We start from the raw sequence: 22861 nt of genomic DNA, 5'->3' as shown, positions 1-22861 counted from the left end.
GCCTATAGCTGGCTGTACGAGCTGGCGGGGCGGGCGGGATAGAGGGCGTGGTTCCTGGGATGACCAATGGGAGCTCCGGGTGCATTTGAAAACGGGGCGGGGGCAAGTGAAGGGCGGGGCCTGCGCTTGCGCGCGGCGGCGGGGCGCTACCCGGGCGCTGGCGCGCTCGCGGGCGGGCTCGGGCGGTATCGGCTCGAGCTCGGCGATGGGGAGCGGCGGTGGTAAGTGCGGGCGGCTGGCTGGCGCGGAGCAGGCGGCTGGGTGCTCGGGCGCATGTCACCGGAGGCGGGCGCGTGATCCACCGCAGCGAGGCAGGCGGGAGCCCCCAGCCTGAGCCCGACCGCGTACTTGGACGCGCGGTTTAAATACCCACTCGGCGCCCGCGCTTCTCGAGGCGGCGTTTCCCGGCTCTGTTCCTCCTGGGCGACTATTTGGGTTTTTCGCAGAGTAAACTGCGGTTGCATCTCTGTAGAGTCCCAAACCTGTGGAGGGAGTAACGGGGACACTGCGATCCCTGCAGCCCACGCCCGCCTAAGGCTCTGTCCGCGCACCTGCGGACCGCTCTTCTGGGCCCCCGGCGCCACGGCTCCTGGTGCGCATGAAGAGTTCGGTCAAGCCGAGCCGCGGTCTCAGTTGTTTTTATAGTGGTGATTAAACATTTCTAATAAGTTCTAGAACAAATGAATGAGGAGACTTTAATGGTAAAATCTGAGTAATCTTTGGGAACTAGTCTCCTTGGGTGTACAATTGGCTTTTGCAGTACCGTTTGCTTACTGGAAGATCCAGGTCAAAAGATGGAGTGGGCATTCATAAGAAAAGTTCTGATTCACGGAGGCAGGAGCAGTTACTTTCCTTGGGGGATGGAGGAGGGATGGGTGGAAAGATAGGTAAATCTGTACATGGGGAAGTAGGATGTTGAGGTTCCTAAGGGCTTACATTTTCCTCCAAAAGAAGGAGTAAAGCCATCTACCTAGAATGAGGAAGGGGTTGCTGGAGTAGGAGTTGGAATGACCCACTGTAGGAAGAGGGAGAAAAGAACTCATCTGGCAGACTGCATATCTCATCTTTAATGTTTGCATATGTGCCAATCAAGGTCTTGTGTTGGATTTGCACAACCTCATTGAATAGCTGTCAACTCCCCATTTCCCAGAGGTGGACACTAGGGCTTTGATAGGGCAGCTCTGACATCTGCAAAACTGAGGCTTGGACAGGGACCTGCCTGGTTTACAAGTCCTTTGCTTCCTTGCAGGGCTGACCCTCCTAATTTAGGGTCCAAAACCAGAGTGCCCAAACCCACAAATCCTTATTGAATGTTATATTTTTTAATCACATGAACTGATAAAAGCAAAGATATACAACTATTTAATCTAAGTTTAGGACTAGTCAGTTCCTTATTTTGTGGTACAGAAACTATTAAATCATCTTCAGATATAACTTTTCACTCATCAAGACTTATATATATATTTTTTTTTCCTTAAGTGATCCACTGTAGGTGTGCCAAGTGTTTTTGTTATCCTACTAAAAGAAGAATAAGAAGACGACCCCAAAATCTAACCATCTTGAATCTCCCGGAAGATGTGCTCTTTCACATCCTGAAATGGCTTTCTGTTGGGGACATCCTTGCAGTCCGAGCTGTAAGTCACCAAATTAAAGCAATACCAATCATACCACATCTGATTACAACATCAATGCCTCGTGTTCTTAAATGTCAGAATAAAACTCTGGCTACAAAAGGGAGCAAAGGAAACAAGAGTGATAGCACTAATAGATGTTTGAGGACATTCCATTTGGAGAAATAGTACACTAAGTTTGACTCCATTTATTGCAATGTATATTTCAACTGAGAAAGTACCGCTCTTTGGCAGTAAAATTTAGGTCTCTTAAGAAATAAGATTGTATTAAAAAGGATAAAAATAAACTGAGTATTGTGGCAATGCCTATAATCACAGTGACCTGGAAGGCTGAGACTGGAGGATTGCAAGTTCAAGGCCAGTCTCTCAGCAATTTAATGAGGCTCTAAGCAACTTAGCAAGATCCTGTCTCAAAATAAAAAATAAAAAGGGCTACCTATGTAGCTAAGTGGTAAAGCACCCCTGGATTAAATCCCTGGTATCCCCACTCCCCAAAAAATAAGGATAAAAATATGTTCTTGAAGATATATCCTAACATGTAATGCTGAAGTAAACTCTAGAAGTTATTTTTCAACTGTAATCTCACTTTGTATGACTTGTCCTAGAGTATACAACAAATTGGCAGGAAAATGCCAATAACCCATTTTCTGATTCCCAAAACCATCTCTACTGTGGTTATAATATGTGTACTGTATTCTCAACAGTAGTGGAGACTTTAGCATTTAATTTGCTCACCTGTGCTCAGGTGCTTGGCCTCGGTATTTCCTGCCTGAAAGCTCTGGGTTCTACCTGAGGTTGTGAGTCTTTTCCTTGAGATTCTGCGGCCAATCTTTAAGCCATGTAAAACAGATTTTTTTTTGGGGGGGGGGGGGCTCTTGCTTGCGGCCCTTTAGTCACTTTCAGGTATAGACCCTTGCAAAAGTGTCATTCCTTCTTTCTTAAGCTAAGTGTTTGGTCTTCCCTTCCTGGCCATTGTACCTCTCCCCTTAGAACTTCAAAGAAACTAATTTAGGGCTTTATTTTCCATGCAAAGCAACATAATTTTTACATAGAGACTGGATCCCTTACTGCTTGGGACAGGAAAGAGACAGGACACCTTATGTCTGTGTCCTGTCTTCAAGAGTCTTCAGGAGCAGAGTTGTTGGGGAGCCACTTGGTAATTCCCCCTGCTTCTGTTACTCTGCAGGTACACTCCCACCTCAAGTACTTGGTGGATAACCACGCCAGCGTATGGGCATGTGCCAGCTTCCAGGAGCTATGGCCTTCTCCAAAGAACCTGAAGCTCTTTGAAAGGTATCTCTGCACCCTGAAAATGGATGGCTTAATCTCCTCCTGCTTTTGCTCCTCTTGATTTGCCACCTGTGTCCCAAGACCTGATTCAGAAACTATTTTCCTGTTGCTGTCTTCCCCTGACTATTGCCTCATGTCCCGAGGAATGACACAGAGCTGCTGATCTCACCCATTGAGCCACACCACTTCCAGCAGGCCACTTCATTGCTCATCCTTCATGTCTGCTGTGCTTCCAGAGGGTCCCCCTGGGGCAGGGACCACTTCCCATGTTACTCAGACATGAATCACCTGTTTATGGAAGTAATACTCAGCCTTTGCCTTTGTTCAGAACCATGTGATTTCAGTCCTATTGAATTTCACTCACTAGTTGATCCATCCCATCTGCTAGAGTTGTGAGCCCAGGAACTAGCAACCAGGCCCACCATCCAAGAACATTATAATGGTGTCAGAGGTTGCCCTTGGAACCAGATGGCTCAGCTTGATCCTCCTCAATTAATAAACTGAAAGCTAGGCATAATGGTGCATATCTATAATCCTAGCAACCCCAGGGGTCTGAGGCAAGAGGATGACAAATTCAAAGACAGCCTGGATAATTTAGTGAGAGTCTGCCTCAAAACTTAAAAAGGGTTGGTGGTGTGGTTCATTTGTAGAGCACTTGCCTAGTGTGTGTGATTCCCTATACTGCAGAAAAAGAACAAACCCAGAAGCCAGGTGCAGTGGTACACACCTTTAATCTCAAGCACTTAGGAGGCTTAGGCAGGAGAGTCCAAGGCCAGCCTCAGCAATTTAGTTAGGTTCTAAGCAACGCAGCAAGACCCTGTCTCAAAATACAAAGGGGCTGAGGATGTAGCTCAGTGATTAAGCACCCAGTACCTCCCCAGATATACTCATTAGCAGTCATTCGCCCTTTTCTGACAACCCCTCAAATCCTAGACAACCCCTAATCTATTTTCCATCTATGGATTTGCCTATTCAGGACATTTCATACAAATGGAACCATAAAATATGTGGTCTTTTGTGACTAACTTTTCACTGAGCACGATGTTTAACATTTATCCACATTATGGCATGTAATGGTAATTGCTATTTGACTATATTACATTAGAAATTCAATTCGGAAAGCAAGTATCCCAGCTTCAAATGCTGTGATAGTATATCACCTTTGTGGTTTTAAAGTCTTGTGTTCTTTGTTCTTAATGTTCTAGGGCTGCTGAAAAGGGAAACTTTGAAGCTGCTGTGAAGTTGGGCATAGCTTACCTCTACAATGAAGGCTGTAAGTCCTGCCCCCACCCAGTGTTGGCACTTAGATAAACACGAGCCTTCGGTTAAGAGACATTCTTAGTGAAGTTGTTTAGTCGCTCTTCTTGCTGTATCTGATGGTCTGCCTTACTATCTCTTCTTAGTAGCTTGTGCCCAGAGCTGCCCTGAAAGGAACCATTGATACTTTAACTTAGGTTCTAAGAATTTTTTCTCTTTTTTTTTTTTTTTTTAATTTATTTATTGATTTTTTTTAGGGTTGATGGACCTTTATTTTATTTATTTTATTTTATATGCAATGCTGAGAATCAAACCCAGTGCCTCACACATGCTCTACCATTGAGTCACAACCCCAGCCCCAAGAATCTCTTGTTTTAGCATGAATTTTTTTTTAATATCTTTATTTTGTTTATTCATTTTTATATGGTGCCGAGGATTGAACTCAGTGCCTCATATGTGCAAGGCAAGCACTCTGCCACTGAGCCACAACCCCAGCCCAAAACCGTTGAATTTTTGTCAACAAATAATGACTTTGAGGGCTGGGGTTGTCGCTCAGTGGTAGAGCACTTGCCTAGCATGTATGAGGCACCAGGTTTGATCCTCAGCACTGCATAAAAATAAACAAATAAAAATAAAGTCATTGTGTTCATCTACAACTAAGAAAAATTTTTTTAAAAAATGACTTTGAGGGTCTGGGGATGTGGCTCAAGCAGTAGTGCGCTCGCCTGGCATGAGTACGGCCCGGGTTCGATCCTTAGCACCACATACAAACAAAGATGTTGTGTCTGCCGATAACTAAAAAATAAATATTAAAAAAATTTTTTTAAAAAAATGACTTTGAGGGCTGGGGGTATAGCTTAGCAGTAGAGTGCTCGCCTAGCACATGCGAGGCCCTGGGTTTAATCCTCAGCACCACATAAGAATAAATAAAATAAAGGTATTGTCCAACTACAACTAAAAAGTAAATATTTTTTAAACATGACTTTGAACCACATACCACACATGCCTATAATCCCAGTGGCTCAGGTGGCAAGAGGATTACTAGTTCAAAGCCAGTCTCAGCAATTCAGCGAGGCCCTAAGCAACTCAGTGAGACCCTGTCTCTAAATAAAATGTAAAAAAGGTCTGGAAATATGGCCCAGGGTCAAGTGTCCTTGAGTTCAATCCCCCATACCAAAAAAGAATGATTTCGAGTAGAACTTTAGGATGGAAGCTGCTTGGAGAAATTAGCCTTTCCTGGGCTTCCTCCACTCCACCAGTCCATATGTGGATATAGTTTCTCTCCTTGGCCATCCTTTGCAAAACATCAGGGAGAGATCAGTGTGCCTGCTTCCATAGGGTCTCAGTAACATGGGCAGCAATGGTTCCATGCTGGAGGCAGCTCAGACCTGCCTAGCCTTGTGCTAGGATTCCTTTGCCTCTGAAGGCCCAGTGCTTCTTAAAAGACCTTGGCTTTAAAAAAAAAAAAAAAAGGCCTTGGTGAGGCTTCTCTTATGCCACTTCTTGCTAATCTACTGGAACTCATATGCCCCCAGGAGGGATCCCAGTCGGCTATCCCAGCTTCGAAAAGACATAATGATTGAGACATAGCCCAACATTCTCCTGCTTCTAAAAGACATGGTGTTTTGCGAAGATAATCCCTGTCCTTGGCCAGCTGACAGGGCTGTGGTGACTGATGGAGCCCAAGAGCATTGCCCTCCTCCAGGCTCAGGAGAGGCAAAGTCCTGCCCCCACCTTCCTGTCATAGAGCAGTTCCCAGAATTGTGCACCTACAGCATATAATTCAGTGTGTTATTTTGTTTTTTAAGTATATTCACAGAGTTTTGCAAACATTGCTACTGTAATGTTAGAATATTCTCACCCTGAAAAGAACCCATCCCCACAACCCTTAAGCAAGAGGTTAGGGAGGGAGCATGGGGCTGAAACCTCTGGGGCACACCTTCCCTCGTCATTAGAGTCCAGGCTTCCGGAAGGATTCCAGTAAGGTCCTGAGATCGCCAAGACCACCTGACCCATCCTAGAACTGAACAAAGCAGGGGAAAAAGAGGATGGAGCCCCCTTCCTAGAGGCCTCATCTCTCCTAAAACACCAGCTACTTTGCACTGCAGTGGGCTTGAGCTTTTAGACTTTCCAGAAGGATTGGAGAACTTTCCTTATTCCATTCCTCTCAGTGACAGCCTGGGCTCTTCTCTGTTTGACAGTGTCTGTGTCTGATGAGGCCCGTGCAGAAGTGAATGGCCTGAAGGCCTCTCGCTTCTTCAGCCTGGCAGAGCGACTGAACGTGAGCGCTATGCCCTTTATCTGGCTCTTCATCCGCCCGCCATGGTCGGTGTCTGGAAGCTGCTGCAAGGCTGTGGTCCATGAGAGTCTCAGGGCAGAGTGCCAGCTGCAGAGAGTAAGTTCTGGCAAGGGGCTCCACCTGCAGGGTCCTAGGACACAGGAAATCCCAGAGGTAGATACTGTAGGCCATGTAAAGTCGGGACCTAAAGGAAGTAGAGGTATAGAAAATTCAGTGCAGGTATGGGGGCTGTGACTTGAACTGACCATGGGAGAGGAGGTGTGAAGGCCAGGGGTGGACAGCAGGGTCTGCCTTGGTGGAAGTGTTGGCAGCTGGAAACATGGGATCAAGACTGCCTGAAGCAGCCAGAGCTAAAGATTAGAACTGGGGCGTGGTCCTCTGTATGAAGAGGGGGCTGTGGCAGGGCTGGGAAGGATAGCCCCCTGACAGTTCTCTTTGTGAGGAATTATACTTCTTTCTCCTCCTTTTTTTACTTTCAAGACTCACAGAGCGTCCATACTGCATTGCTTGGGAAGAGTGCTAAATCTTTTCGAGGTTAGTCCATTTGTTTGCTGCCCTTGGACTTTGCTTTGTTTGTCAAATCCCTGTCCAGGATCCAGGAAGTACATGAAAAGTAGCAGAAGGGGGCATCCAAGGTCATTGCAAAAGCCAAGCCTGGCCCTGAAAGGCTACATGGGGCTGGGCAGTGGATCCTGTTGTGTGATCGGGCTCCTGGGGGGCTGTGAGAATCAAATGCCTATGGTGGGTAAGTGGCACAGGTGAGCAGACATAGGCAGGACTTGAGCAGGTGGAGTTCTTCCACTGGTGAGCCTCAGTGCTCACCCAGACCTCTATACTCTTAAAGTTTAACAGGCTTTGTGCTCATTAGCCCCCTTTGCATCAGATTTAGAGAAGGTGTTGCTTCTAGTAAAGCATCTGGGAGGGATGCTGAGAGTAAGTGAGGAGCCACCAACACTACTATCCAGGCGGTACAGAACATTTTCTTTGGCAACAGTGTGAAGGGCAGGCCTTGGGTGTCTCAGAGCTGAGTCAGGGAGCCTGCAGGCCAAACCCACACAGAAACCTCCTTCAGGAAAAGCAAGGCCAGAGCTCCAAGTCTGTGCTTCTTGGTTGTCAAGTGGTATATCTTCAGAGAATCATTTCTACCCTGATTTAGTCAACCCTTGAGTTATCTCAGAGTGTGATAGCTTAGGTGCATGGAGGGGAAGAAGGTGGCTGGTAGATTGATGAGAAAAGAACTAGTTGTGCTTGGCTTACTCCAGGATGAAGAGAAAAAGAAGCAGGCCCGTCACCTGTTTGAAGAGTCTGCTCATCAGGGGTGTTTGGCCAGCTCATACCTCCTCTGGGAGAGTGACAGAAGGATGGATGTGAGTGGACCCACGTCTGAGAAAAGGAAGAGTCCTGTTGGCCAGAGGCATTCCCCAAACTGTCCCTTGGACTTGGTTCTAATGAACAAAAGAAGTTGCTTTAACAGCTTCTGGCCTCTTGGCCACCAGGAGCTGCTAAGTAGCAATCTGCTCTCAGTACCTCCAAAGACAACCACCTTCATTTGGGGATAAAAGGCTGGGAAGCCAGCACAGTGGGGACCAGGGGTGAGGGAGGAGACATCTAAGAACCCATGGGTCAGCTCCCAAGACACAACTGTATAAAGGCAACTTTTTCCTGTTGACAGATGTCAGATCCTGGACGATGCCTCCACAGCTTCCGGAAACTCAGAGACTATGCTGCCAAAGGTTGCTGGGAAGCGCAGGTGACATGGAGTGCTGGCCTTTCCCTTTACGTGTTTAGGGCAGGACTGCCTGGGCTTTACATGGAGACTGAGGGATACAGTAAGATTGGTCCTGAAGCCTAGTGTTTCAGGAGGTTAGCTCTTGTGCACACAGGGAGAGAGCTCAGAAATGCTTCATTCATCTCTGCTGTCTCCACCCTTGTCTCTCAGGCTAAGCACTCTATCACTGAACTACCCTCCACCTTCTTAAAAAAAAATTTATTTTAAAACTGGACATGGTGGCACACCCTGTAATCCCTGTGATTTGGGAGACTGAGGCAGAAGGATCAGCTTCAGCAACTTAGTGTGGCCTTAAGCAACTTAGTGAGATCCTGTCTCAAAATACAAAGGGCCAGGGATGGGACTCAGTGTTCAATCCCTGGTACAAAAAATGTATGTATATGGGGCTGGAGCTGTGGCTCAGTGGTAGCGCGCTTGCCTAGCATGCATGACACACGGGGTTCAATTCTCAGCACCAGATACAAATAAATTTAAAAGGTAAAATAAAATAAAGGTCCATTAACAATTAAAATAAGATTTAAAAAAAAATAAATATATATATATATATATTTTTTTTTTTTTTGAGGCAAAGTCTTGCCTAGGGTGGTCTCAAACATACTATCCTCTAAGTTTCCCCTTGCCAAGCAGGTAGAAGCTTTTTCCTATCACTCCATCAGCTGGATGGTACTTTCATCTACATTCAAACCCTGGGAAAAAAGTCACAAATCCATAGATGGCCCAGGCTGATGTATCATAGAATGTTGCAGTGTTCATGTCCAAAGAGGTAGTCAAAAGATTTATAAAAAATGTAATTCTACAGAAGCTCAGGGTAATCAATAAGAGTAGTAAGACTCTAGTGGATATTCTGAGGGCTCAGTGGATTTTTGAGAGGAGACAAACACAACCAGATAAAAAGTGGAACAAATGTTAAACTTGCTGCTAGTCAAATGAGTGCATCTTTAACTGAAAGAACTTGTGCTGATTGTATTAGCAAATTGTATTTATTTTTCTGTGTGTTTTTGAGTGGCTAGCTAGTAACTCCCGGAAATAGATACTTTTAGCAATATCACTTTTCATGAAGATGAGATAAAGTAAGTGCTCCTATGAGTGGTATGAAATCAGCACAGGCCTTTCATCAGAGAACAGGTGGAGCAAAATGTTACAGCTGCTCCTGTGGATTCACCAGTGAGGAACCACGAGTTCCTCAAAGAAATATGTTAAAATACTCTAAATGAAAGAAGTGGATATGCCTGGAGTTGAATAACACAAGGAAGCATGTCATTATTAGTGGGCCAAGAAAAAATAAAATGTATGTATGTTTGCCCTGGTCACAGTTGCACTTACTTACATACTGTTAAAAATGCCTAGAAAAATCTAGAAGGAAATGTATAAAAATAGTTGATGGTGACTATCTGAGGTCTTCGTGGGTGTTGGGTGGTTACATGCTGAGGTGCTGACCCAGACTGTTAATGTACCATTTCATGAAAGAAGAAACCAAGGTGCAGGGGGTCTCCCAGTTTATCTAAGGTCACACACAGACCCAGGTTATAGAGCCAGATTGTTTGAGACCCCAGTTGGGTCTTGTCATCTTGCAGTACAGCCTCCCCTGGTATGCTGATTTTCATACCTGTGAACAGAAGCTTCTCACAAAGAATGCAGGCAGGAGACTAGCTGGCGAGGCCCTGCCCTGGAGAGGGAAGGAGACTCGCACGTCCATCCTCTCTTCCGCTTAAAGTTCTCATCATGTGCTGTATCACCTGTCCCTAAAAGAGCGACACTAAAGATCTTATCATACTGTCCCAGGGTGAGCAGTCTTAAGTAGGCAGCACTCATACCTATGTTTTCTACCAAAAAAGCGTGAGCCTGGATGTGGAGCACCTCCTGCTCACGTTGGACTTGTCTTCTGGTCCTCAGCTAGCGTTAGCCAAAGCCTGTGCCAATGGAAGCCAACTTGGACTAGAAGCTAAAACCTGTAGTGAGATCGTCAGCCAGCTGTTCCAGGCCTCTCAAGCCATCAGTAAGCAGCAGGTCTTCTCCGTGCAGAAGGGACTCAACGACACAATGAGGTGAGGCATGCATGATCCAGTGGCAGAGAAATAACCAAGTCACCTGTCACAGGGCAGCATGATGTTCAGTTACCAGCCAACCAGGAACCCCTCCCCACATTCGTGTGCATGTGTCCATGCTCTAAAAGCAGTAATGCTTCAGCTCTCTGGGTCTTGGAGAAAGAGTCCTACTCCACTTTGAGAAAATATCCTACTCCACTCTTTCCATTTATCTTTTGTAAGCCACAGAATATGTCCAACCACTTTAAACATCTCTCAAAAATGATAGGAGTTTCTAAAACCAAAACTCCCATTGGCTCCCATTCCTTGTGTATGACAAGTTACTGCTGACCCATAGCCCCAGCCCCTACAAACTTTTTGTCATAGCTCATCTTTCTAAGCATTATTATGTTATGTGAAACTTGGTGGCTGACCAAGCCAGCCTGGACCCAGGGAGCTGTGCCCCTAGGAGAGTGGCCACAACACCCAGCATAGCTTACCTCTAGCGGGCCTCCCAGGAGGGCAATGACACTCTTGTGTACTGAATCACAGAATGTGTTAGAGGGTCAAATGAAAAATGAATGATTTTTTAAGTTTGTGCATAAGATTTCAAATACATTTTGAATTTATAATGGGCAGCTTCTGGCTCCGTCTTGGAGACACTGCCCATATAGTAAGTGTTCAACAAACATTTATTTTTAAAATGATCATCCCTTCCCTGGAGAGGCTTGATGTCTCACACACATGCACACTCATCTGTGCACAAACACACAGCCTCAGAGATGCAGCGCACTCCTCTCCCCCATTAATGGCATCCAACTGGATGCCTTTGCTTTCTGGGGCCATGGTTGCCCCACCACCCTCCACCCACTTCTCTCTCAGCTCATTTCTCCTCCTGTTAGGAAAAATGTGTGGCTAATACCTTCTAATCCCAGTCTGTTTCTTTGTCTTTTTTTTAAGCTGTTGATACTCGTTTTATGTGTACGTGGGGTGGGAGATTGATATGAATTTAACTCACTCTATTTGCAGTACTGGGGATAGAAACCAGGGGCACTTTACCACTGAGCTACATCCCCAGCCCTTTTAAAAATTTTGGACAGGGTCTCCTAAGTTGCCCAGGCTGGCCTCAGACTTGTGATCTTCCTGCCTCAGCCTCCAGAATTGCTAGGATTACAGCTATACACCAGCAAACCCAGCTATTAATTAATCATTTTAAAGTGTATAATCCAGTGATCTGTTTTAGAAATCAGATTCTCCCCTTTCCCCAGTACTGGGGATTGAACCCAGGGGACTGTTTACCACTTTTATTTTTTATTTTGAGGCAGTGCCTTCTTAAGTTGCCCCAGTTAACCTCAAACTTGAAGTCTTCGTGTCTCTGCCTCCAGGGTAGCTACAATGACCAGCGTATGCCACTGTGCCAGGCTTAGAAGTCAGGCTGTTAAGTTCCTCAAGTCCATCTGCTCAGGGGGCTTCCTAGTCCTATTCAGGCCTGTCTGGCTTAAACCAGGACACCTGACCCTTGCGTGCTCTTCCTTCTGGGAGGAAATAGAGGCTTATCCTGTCTCCTAACCAAACCTTTTGGTACCTCAGCCCATCTCCTCCTCCTTCCTTCAACATCTGAAGATGCTTCAGGGCTGACCTTGGAACCCTGCCCCTTCTGTCTCCACTGGTGTTCATCATTCTCTTTTGCTTTCTGTTGGTTTGGCTCACTCTGCTTAAGACAGTGTCTCCTTCATTCAGAAAGGAATTGACCTTGTTCAGATATCCTTGCAGGATTCTCATGATTGTGACCCTGGTCCCTGGGTTTACTCCCCTGGTGGAGAGGAACAGTGTCTGTCATCCCTTGGGCATCCATCAGGGTTTCCAGATGATTCATGAAGATACCAGTGGCTCTTGCTTTAGGGGCATTCCTGGCTCTTCCATCCCTTGCAGAGCATTATTATAAATAAACTGGTTGGCCGAGTTTGGATGCGTAGAAGAGCCAAAGTTCTTCCACCTTTGAGTAACTTTTCTCTGGTTCTGAGAGCAGTGATCCAACCCCAGCCCTAGACTACCCTACTTGGCCCCCTTACCTGCAAGGGTCAGGCTCCTCCAGTACCACAAACATGTGAGGGCTGACTCCCAAACACTTGTATTTATGAGCACCAGGAATGTGCATGCCTGGAGGTGGGGGCAGGTTGCACAGATGTTGAAGCTCGCCAGCCTTTAGGAATGGCTGTGGAACTGGTACCCATGGAGTCTCCCCTGGGACATGGTGTCTCTAGCCTGGGTTCCTGGGTATACCAGTGATTCTACAAATTGCCAACTCAATTGCTTATGCAGAAATTGGAGTTGGGACATGTAGGGAAGCTTGTCCTAGTTTTCAAGGGTGGCTCTCTCTCCACAGGTACATTCTGATTGACTGGCTGGTAGAAGTTGCCACCATGAAGGACTTCACGAGTCTTTGCCTCCACCTGGCAGTAGAGTGTGTGGACCGCTACCTGCGGAGGAGGCTAGTACCCCGGTACAAACTCCAGCTGCTGGGCATTGCCTGCATGGTCATCTGTACCCGGTAAGAAGCCCATTCATTCCGTGGCAGAGCTGGTATGTTTATGTGTTGGCCCTTACTAGATTCAGGGAGTGCCTATCATTTCTGTGCTGATGGCTGGTTCTTAAAGGAAATGAGTCCCAAAATTGGGCATCCAGGCTAGGTGTCCTCCACATGCAGGGACAATGGAATTGACCCTTGGCATGTGGTTGCCACTGTGCAGGGCATGAGCATCCCAGCACATGGTCTCGGGACCCAGAGTGTGGACTCCAGCAGGCACAGGCTGGACCAGGAGGCTTCCCCAGCTTCTGAAGGCAGTGGTGTCAGGGAAGGTATAGTTGACTGTCTTTACCCTCACAGCTTCAGAGTTCATGGGAAGAACCACAACTCTGAGATCTAGTTCTTAAGTCTGTATGGTCAGAGTTTTCCACAGTCCTGAGGTGAGAGGGTTTTAAGTTCCCCAATGACACCTTGGTAAAACCCAGTTCCACCTTGTGGACATTATTCAGTATTAGGGGCATCCAAACACAGCAGCCTACCCACTGGCAGCTCCAGCTTTTTAAATGGACCACTTTACATTTCACCCAGACCTATCTGTCTTTAACTGATGCCTGATCACCCTGGTTTTGTCACTGGAAGCAATGTAGGAGGCCAGTCTCACAATGCATTTTGCATTTTCTTGTTTTCCTAAATTCACCATCCCTGGCATTTCCTCCAGCCACTAGAAGTACATTCCAGGGCCACTGTCCTTGTGAGTCAGGCCTGGTAGTTAAGGGACAGGTTTGGCTGCACTTAGCAAAATGTTAAGAGCAGAGATTCATTTCTCTCTCTCTCTCTTTTTTTTTTTTTTGGTACCAGGGATTGCACCTAGGGATGTTTAACCACCGAGCTGCATCCCCTGCCCTTTTTTATATTTTATTAGAGACAGGATATCCCTGAGTTGCCTAGCACCTCACTAAGTTGCTGAAGCTGGGTTTGAATTTGCAATCCTCCTTTCTCAGCCTCCCAAGTTTCTGGGATTACAGGCGTGCGCCACTGCGCATAGCTCATTCCTCTTTTGCATGGTAACCTCAGAGGGTCCAGGGTCTCTGGGGTGGGTTGGTTTCATGAGGTTATTGAGGAACCCTAGCTCCTATTTTATTCTCTGTCACTACTTCCAAGGGCTGCCTTTGTCCCCATGATCCCCATAGCTTCTTTGTCTATCTTTCTATCCAGCTTAGTCACATAGCCACATCTATTCATGATGGGAACTGTCAGCTTGGAGCAGGGTCATATTGCCACAGAAGGAGGGAACATAGGCTTCAGGATTAGTGAGCAGACACTAGTATATCCCATCCAGGGCCCTCTACAAATGTTCTGTTGGACCTGACTCCAACTTCCTGGGTCTTCTGACCAGAGATGCTGAACTGGTGGAGCCACTGCCTCCCTGGATCTAATGACACAGTCATCTCATTGAAATCTAAAATAAAAGTTGTTGGATGATAGACAAGCAGTAATATCTGCTTAAAAAGGTTCTGAGGGCCAAGATGCACCAGCTCTGCTCTGCGTGGCACCTGCTGTCCCCAGCTGTCTCCAGCATGACCCCAGTGCAGGGCTCTCATCAGCCCACTTGCATCCCTCCTTTTGGCATCTATGCCCTTCACACTGGCAGCATATACCCTCATCCTCCCTGTCAAGCCAGTGACAAATGTGCAAACTGCCGTCTCTGGATGGAGCAGCGCAAAGGCTGGGCCATGTCGACTCTCTCAGGACAGTGCCTTCAGAGCTATTGGAGCAGTGTGATTCCTGAGAGCCAGTGCTGGTGGACCATAAAGAATGGGGTGCCCGCCTGCCTCAGGGACAGTCGGCATTCTATGGCTGGATGCTACTTCTGGCCCTTTGCCTCCAACTTCTGGTTCTGTGGCTCCCCAACCTCCTAGGTTTAAATTCTTTTTTATTTTTTAAATATTTTTTAGTTGTTGATGGACCTTTACTTTGTTTATTTGTATATGGTCCTGAGAATCGAACCCAGTGCCTCATGCATGCTAGGCAAGCACGCTACCACTGAGCCACAACCTCAGCCCCATAGGTTTAAATTCTTTATAGTCACTTGATAGACACTGACAAAAGATGAGGCAGAGGGTATTGTTCAGTGGTAGTGTGCTTGCCTAGCATGCATGAGGCCCTGGGTTCAGTTCCAAACTGCAAAGGAAAGAAAAGTAGGGCAAATCCTCCCTGCTAAGGTTGTTAAGACAGGTGGATGATGACATCACTCATGGAGGCCATCTGTAGAGATATTTGTGCCCAAATCCCTCTTTCTAGCACCTTCTGACTATCCCCTCCTTAAGGCTCCTTCTCAGCTATAGGCAGCTGGATCCATTGTGAGCCTCCTTTTGTCTTCAAAACCCAAAGCCATCATGTTTTCCCTACCTTGAGATCTCCTAGAGCCTTCGGCCCTCCTCAGCCCAGCCACACCCCTGCCTTGGGAAGTGGGCTTAGGGCTGTGACCCCATCTCCACATCCCAGGTTCATCAGTAAGGAGATCCTGACTATCCGTGAGGCCGTGTGGCTCACAGACAACACGTACAAGTATGAGGACTTGGTGAGGATGATGGGAGAAATCATCTCCACCCTGGAAGGGAAGATTAGGGTAAGTGGGGTTTCTTTTTCCTGTTGAATCAAAGTTGCAACCATGCTTGAGGTCCTGGGAGTGGGCAGGTGGAGGTCATCCATCGGCTTTCCTGCTCTGGAAAGTCCTCGTGGGCCCAGAAGGTGACTTGTTACCCCGGGTCCCACACCTACCTCATTTCTGTCTAGATCCCCACCGTGGTTGATTACAAAGAGGTCTTGCTGACGCTGGTTCCTGTGGCACCCAGAACCCAACACCTGTGCAGCTTCCTCTGTGAACTCTCTCTGTTACACACCAGCCTGTCCGCCTTCGCCCCAGCCTGCCTGGCCTCTGCAGCCCTGCTCCTGGCCAGACTAATGCACAGGCAGAGTAAGAATTGGGGTGGAGGGACCAAAGAGAAAAAAGTATTACCTGTCCATCCTGGAGAAGGACCAGAGGCAGCTCAGGGTGGGAAGGGAAGCATTGTTTTAGCTTAAGTATTTCTCAGATTTTTGACAGTTGATGGTCTATATGGGGTCTTATCAAAGTTATTTTAAAGGGACTGCAATTCTGAGCTCCAGGAATCGCTACAATATAATGGCAGGGTGTGGGGTGGGAGTGGCAGATGTCAGTCTCATTCCCAGCCTGCTCTCCTCCCCCAGCACAACCCTGGACCAGTCAGTTGTGTGACCTCACTGGGTTCTCCTTTGAAGACCTCATTCCCTGTGTCCTGAGCCTTCATAAAAAATGGTGAGTCTGTGAGGAAACAAGGCCTCCATCCAGACTTTGCCAGAGCAGGGGTGGCGCTCATGTACTATCAAGGCCTTTGCTTCTTCATGTGACAGCTATCAGTCAACCCACAGAGCTTCCTACAATGAGTTTCTTGCAAGAAAAGTCTTTCTCAGAGTTAATGTTTTAAAATCCAAGCCCTGTGCTGCTTATTTCACACATTCTTCATTAGATAAATCCTCTGTCTTATGGAGGAACAGGGAGCCAGCAGACAAGGGCTCCTGACCACCAATCCCATCTGTGCCTGTCTCTGCTCTGACCTATTGCCCCCACCTGCACTTCAGACCCACTGCCCTGCTGCCTCCCCATCTGTGCACCTGCATCTTCTCTGGGCACTTCCCTCAGCCTCAGTGGTCCACTGACGGTCAGCTCCATGCAGTCCATGGCGCCCCCTGGCAGGCCAGGTGCTGGGGGAGAGGCTAGAGCAGCATGGGCTATACAGGATATCTGATGGTAATGGACCCTGGAGAGAAAGCAAACAGGCAGGGGCTGGGGCAGGGTGATGTTTAGACAAGGGCTAGGCTTCCCCTAAAGTAAGCGTCCTGGGACCTGTGGGCATCCAGGTCTTAGGCAGAGGGGAGCCATGTTAGGGCTTGTGCTGACCAGTGGTTCTGCTGGCTTGAGTGGAGAGTTGCAGACCTGAGCATTGAGTGTGCGCCGCCTGGGACTCCCCCCACCCCTTCTCATCAGCACTTTGGGACTTTGTCCTCCCACTCTGTAGGTCCCCTTGTTCCTTGTGCTGCCCTTCCTTGGAGTCCTTTGTCTTTCACCTATTCCTCAGATTTTCTCCTCTGGGAGACTTAACCAGATTCAGACCTTACCTAAACTCGACCCTGGGCCCCCGACTGCCAGTGTGTCTGAGCTGGCTGGTCTCCTCTCTGGATGTGTTCTTCCTGTAGTTTGCATTTGTGCTTAGTGGACCAAGCCCAGTCTCCTAGCTGAGACCAGGATCAGCCTGCTTTTGTGTCTCCTTCCTCCCTGTCGCCTAGGAGCTCTGTGGTCTGGCACATTTTCCACATACACTCAAGCACCTTGGGAACCTTGGTTACTCCCCTAGCCATCTCTCAATAGCATGTCCTCTCTGCTGTACCAACCCAGAGCCTCACCTGCACACTTCCAGGATGAGATCAGAACTCTGCAGAGCAGCTCCCAGTCTCTCTGACCAGCCATTTTCTGCCCACCTGCCCTTTCTCCTCCCTCCCCACTGTACTCCATTCTCAGGGGCATTTCTCAGGGTTTGGCATGTGCTTTGGCCCACCCTCTTTTGCCAGACCCCACAACTGATGGATGAGGAGCCAGGCTGACTCTCCGACCTCCCCTTGCTCTACTGGGAGCACAGATCATTACCCAGCAGTGGCCCAGAAGGTGTTGCTGGGCTGTTGGTTCTTTTCCCCACACAGGAGCTTTTGTTGATGTTGTTTGTTTTTTTGGTGATTGAACCCAGTGCCTCACACATGTTAAGCACATAACCAAACACTGAGCTATACCCTCAAGTCTGTTTTGTTTTTCAAACTGGTTCAATTGGAAACATTTATTTATAAATTTAATTTAATTTTTTTTTTTATTTTTTTTTTTTTTGGTACCAGGGATTGAACCCAGGTGCTTGACCACTGAGCCATAACCTCAGACTGTTTTGAGAAAGGGTCTTGCTAAGTTGCTCAGAATCTCACTAAGTTCTTGAAGCTGGCCTTGAACTTGCAATCCTCCTGCCTCAGCCTTCTGAGCCACTGGGATCACAGGTGTATGCCACTCTACCCAGCTGAAAATTTTTTTTGTAGTTATAGATGGATACCCCACCTTTATTTGACTTATTTTTTTTATGTGGTAGAGAGGATTGAACCCAATGTCTCATACATGCTAGGCAAGAGCTACAGCCTCAGCCCCTAAATTTTTTTTTACTGGACAACTTAATCTGAAGTATACTCACAGAGTCCACACAACCATCACCTCTACCAATTTTAGAACATTTTCATCAGCCCCGCCCCACCCCTGCACCAAGAAAACACTCTGACCCTTTACCTCTAACCCTTCAATTCTGCCAACTCCCTCAGGCCCTGGCCGTACTGTCTGTTCCCTCCCTCTATGGATCTGCCTGTTCTGGATGTTCTGTGTGATGCAACCCTGCCCTGTGCACAGGCAGCCTCTTCTATCTGGCTCCTCACAGTGACCATGCTGTTTTCCAGGCTTGTGTTGGTGTGTTGGTGATTTATTTGTTTTTTCTTTTCTTAATCTTCTTTCTTTTTTTTTTTTTTTTCAGTACTGGGGAGTGAACCCAGGGCTTCATCCATGCTAAGCAAGTGCTCTACCACTGAGCCACATCCCCATCCCTCCTTTTATTATTAGTTTTTGAAATTTTGAGACAGGATGTCACTAAATTGCTGAAGCGGCCTCAAACTTGCAATCCTCCTGCCTCCCAAGCCTCTGATACTGTAGCAGGCACACACAACCACTCCCCAGTGCTTCCATTTCTTTTTGTGGCTAAATAAAATTCCACTGTATGGATGGACCGCTTTTTGTCTACCCATTCATACACTGATGGTACTTTTGTTATTTCTACCCCTGCCCATTGTGAACAGTGCTGCTGTGAACACATTTTGCAAGTTCTTGTATGGCGGTGCTCGATTCTCTTGGGTGAAACATGGGGACTTGTGGAAACTATGCTTAACCATTTGAGGTGTTACCAAGAGCTTTTCCAAGGTGACTGCACTGGTACCACTGGGCTGGTATCAAAAGCTTGTTGTCCCCTCCAGTTCAGAAAGTTAGACTAAAACTGGGCTAGGTCCTCATGGGTCCTCCTCCATGTCCCTGTTTCTAGCTTCCATGATGATGCCCCCAAGGACTACAGACAAGTCTCTCTGACTGCTGTGAAGCAGCGATTTGAGGACAAGCGCTATGAAGAAGTCAGCCAGGAAGAGGTGCTGCCTCACCCCGGCCTGGGTGTCTACAGGGTGCCGGGTGGGTGGGCTTATCTGCCCTGCCTCAGTCTCGCCTTAGGTGGCTTCCCTCACTGACTCTGGCCTCCCCTCAGGTGCTGAGCCACAGTCAGTTGTGTGTGGCCTTAGGAGTGAAGCAGGAGAGTCCAGAGCCCCCGTCTTTCCTTAGCACAGGAGAAATCCATGCCTTCCTCAGTTCTCCCTCCGGAAGGAGAACCAAACGGTGAGTCTGGCCCTGGTTCAGGTCTTATGATAAAAGGCTGGCCCTTGCACACCAGCTCTGAATTCCCTCACTGATGATGCAGCTGTCCGAGGGGCTTCTGAGACTTGTGGAGCAGCAACAGATCTCATGTAGAAAGAACCTGCCTTGAACCCAGGAAGTCTGCCCTTGGGCCTGCTCCTGAGCTTGGCTGCCTCTCTCTCCTGGCTCCCTTGGGGGCAGATGGTCCTGAGCATGCTTGATCCAGCCTGGGTCCAGGCCCTGCCTATATGTCTTGTGCCAGCCTGGGCTTCTCTGCTTTATGATGTTATCCCTACATTAGGGTCATAATCTAATTGTTATATCTTATCGCTAGCCTTCCTCCCTTTGTCCCCTCCCTCTTTGTGTATATTCGTATTTATTCCTGTTTCTCTTCTAATGCTGTAGTTGTACCTCCTCTCCCTACCTTGCCCACCTGAAGAACTCCTGTTGGTCCCGCAAAGCCCAGATAAGTGTGACCCTCTCTGTCAGCCCTACCTTTATAACTCCTCCGTTCCCTGTGCCCCCTGAGCTTCCTGAAGGCAGGCACTGGGTAGCTGGGTTATCCCTGTCACAACACAGGGCCAGGTTGGGCCACCTCCATGACAGTTCTATAGAAAGTGGGTCCCTGGTTATAGAGCCCTAATCTTTAGGGAACCCTAAGGAAATAGTTGATCTAGAAACAGGCTAAGCCCCTGGTCCTGGTGCTTCCTCTGTGAAATGCACCAGATCACCTTCTACTATGCTGAGTACAGGAGACCTGGGTCCTCCTGAGAGGGCTGCCAATTACATTTTACTCTGCTGATGGCACCCTGACTGTCCAGGGATGGGGTCACCAAGGGGAAAGCCCAACAGACACGTGCATCTGTGCCTTGATGGATGGGGTCCCTGGCCCCTGCCATGTGCCCAACCACACTGTGTCAAAGCTGCTTCCCAGAGGCTCCCTGGAGCCCCCTCAGTCTAATGGGAGAGACCCTCCACAGGCAGCCCAAGGTCAGGAAGTAGAAAGGCTCAGCAGTGTGGCAGCATCTCCCAGGGACAGGCCTACATTCCAGCTTCGAGTCCTGACCCTAGGTGGGCAACATGCTGGCACTGCCCAAAGACAGGCTGTCCATGTTGTCTTTTGCCCAGTGCCAGGCCAGGCACTACCCATGTCTTATATAACTAGCACCCTGGAGGGTTGCATCATCCTGCCAGTCTCCAGAGGGGCCAAGTAGTTGGCCCAGGTCCCCGTAGCCAGCCCGGATGAATCTGGGCTCACACCGAGACTTGGGCCCAGTTTGGTCCAATCATCCTTCCCCCAGGGCTTACACCTGCTCTTTCAGAGCACAAGGTGAGGGCCCAGGGACATGCAGGTAATTGAGGCAGGGGCTGAGGATCAGGCGGGACCTCCAGATGGGCTGCCTGTGACCAGAGCCTTCTGGATTTTTCCCACTTTGCAGGAAGCGAGAGAACAGCCTCCAGGAGGACAGAGGCAGCTTTGTCACCACCCCTACTGCAGAGCTGTCCAGCCAGGAAGAGACGCTGCTGGGCAGTTTCCTCGACTGGAGCCTGGACTGCTGCTCTGGTTATGAGGGCGATCAGGAGAGTGAAGGAGAGAAGGAGGGTGATGGTGAGTGTGTGGCCATGCTGTGCAGAGGGTCGTCAGGTGGGAGGCCACCCACACTGAGAGCCTCTAGTACCACCTCCTACCATATTTCTGACTACAGAAAAGCCTGAGAGTAGAGTCAGGGATGGGGTTGGGCCTTGCCCACAGGCCTGGAGATGATTTAGACAAGTTCTGTGTCCAGCTCCAACAGGGTCTGTGCTGTTCCAGGACCTTGCTAGGGCAGGGGCAAATAGATACCCTCTCTGGAGTCCTGGTAAGCTCTTTCTTGCACACTGAGATGTGTCCATGTGGTGTATGCAAGCCCCCTCAGCAGGCCACAGAAGGTCCTGTACCCAGCCCAGCCTGGAAGGGTTTCTATTGCATCTATGTCTATTGGTGGACTTAGTGGTTAGTTGGCCAATTTGTCACTTTCCACTGCCCTCCCAGCTTAAGAGAAGCATGTCACCCTCAGCTCTCACCTAAGCCATATAAGGAACTATAGCCAGGTAGGGGACATTTGTCCTGGAACACAATGTTTTAAACTGTCTTGGCAAGGAGCTGAAGCCTGGGCTGCTGGGTTACCCCTGATGCTCAGGCTAAGGTGTGACCTCTCTCCCCCTCCCCGACATTTTCCACAGTAACAGCTCCTAGTGGTGTCCTCGATGTCACCGTGGTGTACTTGAACCCAGAACAGCACTGCTGCCAGGAATCAAGTGATGAGGAGACCTGCCAGGAGGACAAGGGACACCAGGGGCCTGGCACTCAGACACCTCCAGCCCTAGGGCCCAGGCCTCTTCTCCATAGCAGGAGGGGTCCTGGCAAGGACGTCACAACCTCAGGGTACTCCTCCGTGAGCAGCGCGAGTCCCACAAACTCAGTGGACAGTGGCTCAGGGGGCCCTCCCCTTTCTACCTCAGTGCTGTCTCTGGGCAGCAACTCAGATACACAGCCTTGCCACCATCAGGCCAAGAAATCATGTTTACAGTGTCGTCCCCCAACCCCCCCAGGGAGCAGTGCTCCCCAGCAGCAGGTGAAGCGGCAAAACCTATCCATGCACAGTGGCAAGGACGTGAACTTGGGCTTCCTGAAGCTGTGAGTGTGTGTGTGTGTTTGCCATAGTGAATGTTTACTGGGGGAGGGGGGGACGGGGAGCGGGGGAGCAAGCATTGTGGATAGGTGCTATGCAGACCCTGGGTAGGTGTCACACAGAGAACAGGGGTAACTCCTGGGCACCGAGTTTCACTCAGCTCCTCTCTGGAAATATAGCCTTAAAACAATCATGCCACACCATGTGAGACCTGTCCTTGTACCCTCATGTTTCCTGCTGTCTTTGAGAGCTTAAGCCATGTGTGTCTTCCTCTTCCCAGCATTGGCCCACTGAGCCCCATGCCCAGAAACAGTAGCTTTCAAGCTCCAAATTCATGTGACCCAGGTATCCTGGCACAGCTCGCACCTCTGAGCACACCACTGTCCCCTCACCCACCTCACCAGGCTGGGATAGCCACTCCCTTCTGGGTGATAAGTCCCATGGTAAGGCAACCTATGACCCTGTATATAGATGTGGATTGCAGTGTGACCACCAGGTATGGGGACCCTGAAGCTGGGGCCATAGGCTCCCTCCCTCCAGCACTTTGAACTTATTTTAGAAATATGTCCCTCCTCCCAGAGTGGTCTGTGTCTCATGGTGTCCATATGAATATCTCTCTTTGCACTGAATTTATGGGCCATTCTTTTCCTGTTTTTTTTTATTTCTATATTTCTTTAAAATGAAAATTTTTTAAAAAGTTAAAATAGAGGATAAATAAAAGTGGGAACTGGAGAGGATGTTCCCAACTTTATTTAGGCTGAAATAAAAAAAGAACATGTGACCCTAGCCCTTTGGTGCTATCCTGGCACACTGTGCAAACAG

The 22861-nt window shown here is 48.4% G+C and overlaps 1 protein-coding gene across 3 annotated transcripts; it reads left to right on the top strand.

The window, feature by feature from the left end:
• Positions 1 to 205: 205 nt before the first annotated feature.
• Ccnf (cyclin F) lies at positions 206 to 22048 on the top strand. 3 transcript variants are annotated; one of them, XM_077802692.1, is made up of 17 exons: positions 206 to 218; positions 1480 to 1634; positions 2818 to 2924; positions 4127 to 4194; positions 6380 to 6573; positions 6958 to 7011; positions 7740 to 7844; positions 8150 to 8227; positions 10160 to 10311; positions 12677 to 12841; positions 15323 to 15446; positions 15614 to 15794; positions 16067 to 16154; positions 19009 to 19108; positions 19222 to 19349; positions 20807 to 20976; positions 21591 to 22048. In XM_077802692.1, the coding sequence occupies exons 1-17, from the start codon at positions 206 to 208 to the stop codon at positions 22046 to 22048; spliced, it is 2340 nt and encodes a 779-aa protein (XP_077658818.1). The 3 variants fall into 3 exon arrangements, with proteins under 3 accessions (XP_077658818.1, XP_026241347.2, XP_077658817.1); XM_026385562.2 differs by having other exon boundaries at positions 206 to 221; XM_077802691.1 differs by having other exon boundaries at positions 206 to 242.
• Positions 22049 to 22861: the final 813 nt, after the last annotated feature.

This window comes from Urocitellus parryii, chromosome 9, assembly GCF_045843805.1.
Source record: "Urocitellus parryii isolate mUroPar1 chromosome 9, mUroPar1.hap1, whole genome shotgun sequence".
Taxonomy (NCBI): domain Eukaryota; kingdom Metazoa; phylum Chordata; class Mammalia; order Rodentia; family Sciuridae; genus Urocitellus; species Urocitellus parryii.
The sequence above is the reverse complement of the archived record's forward strand: the minus strand, read 5'-3'. Positions and strand labels throughout refer to the sequence as shown.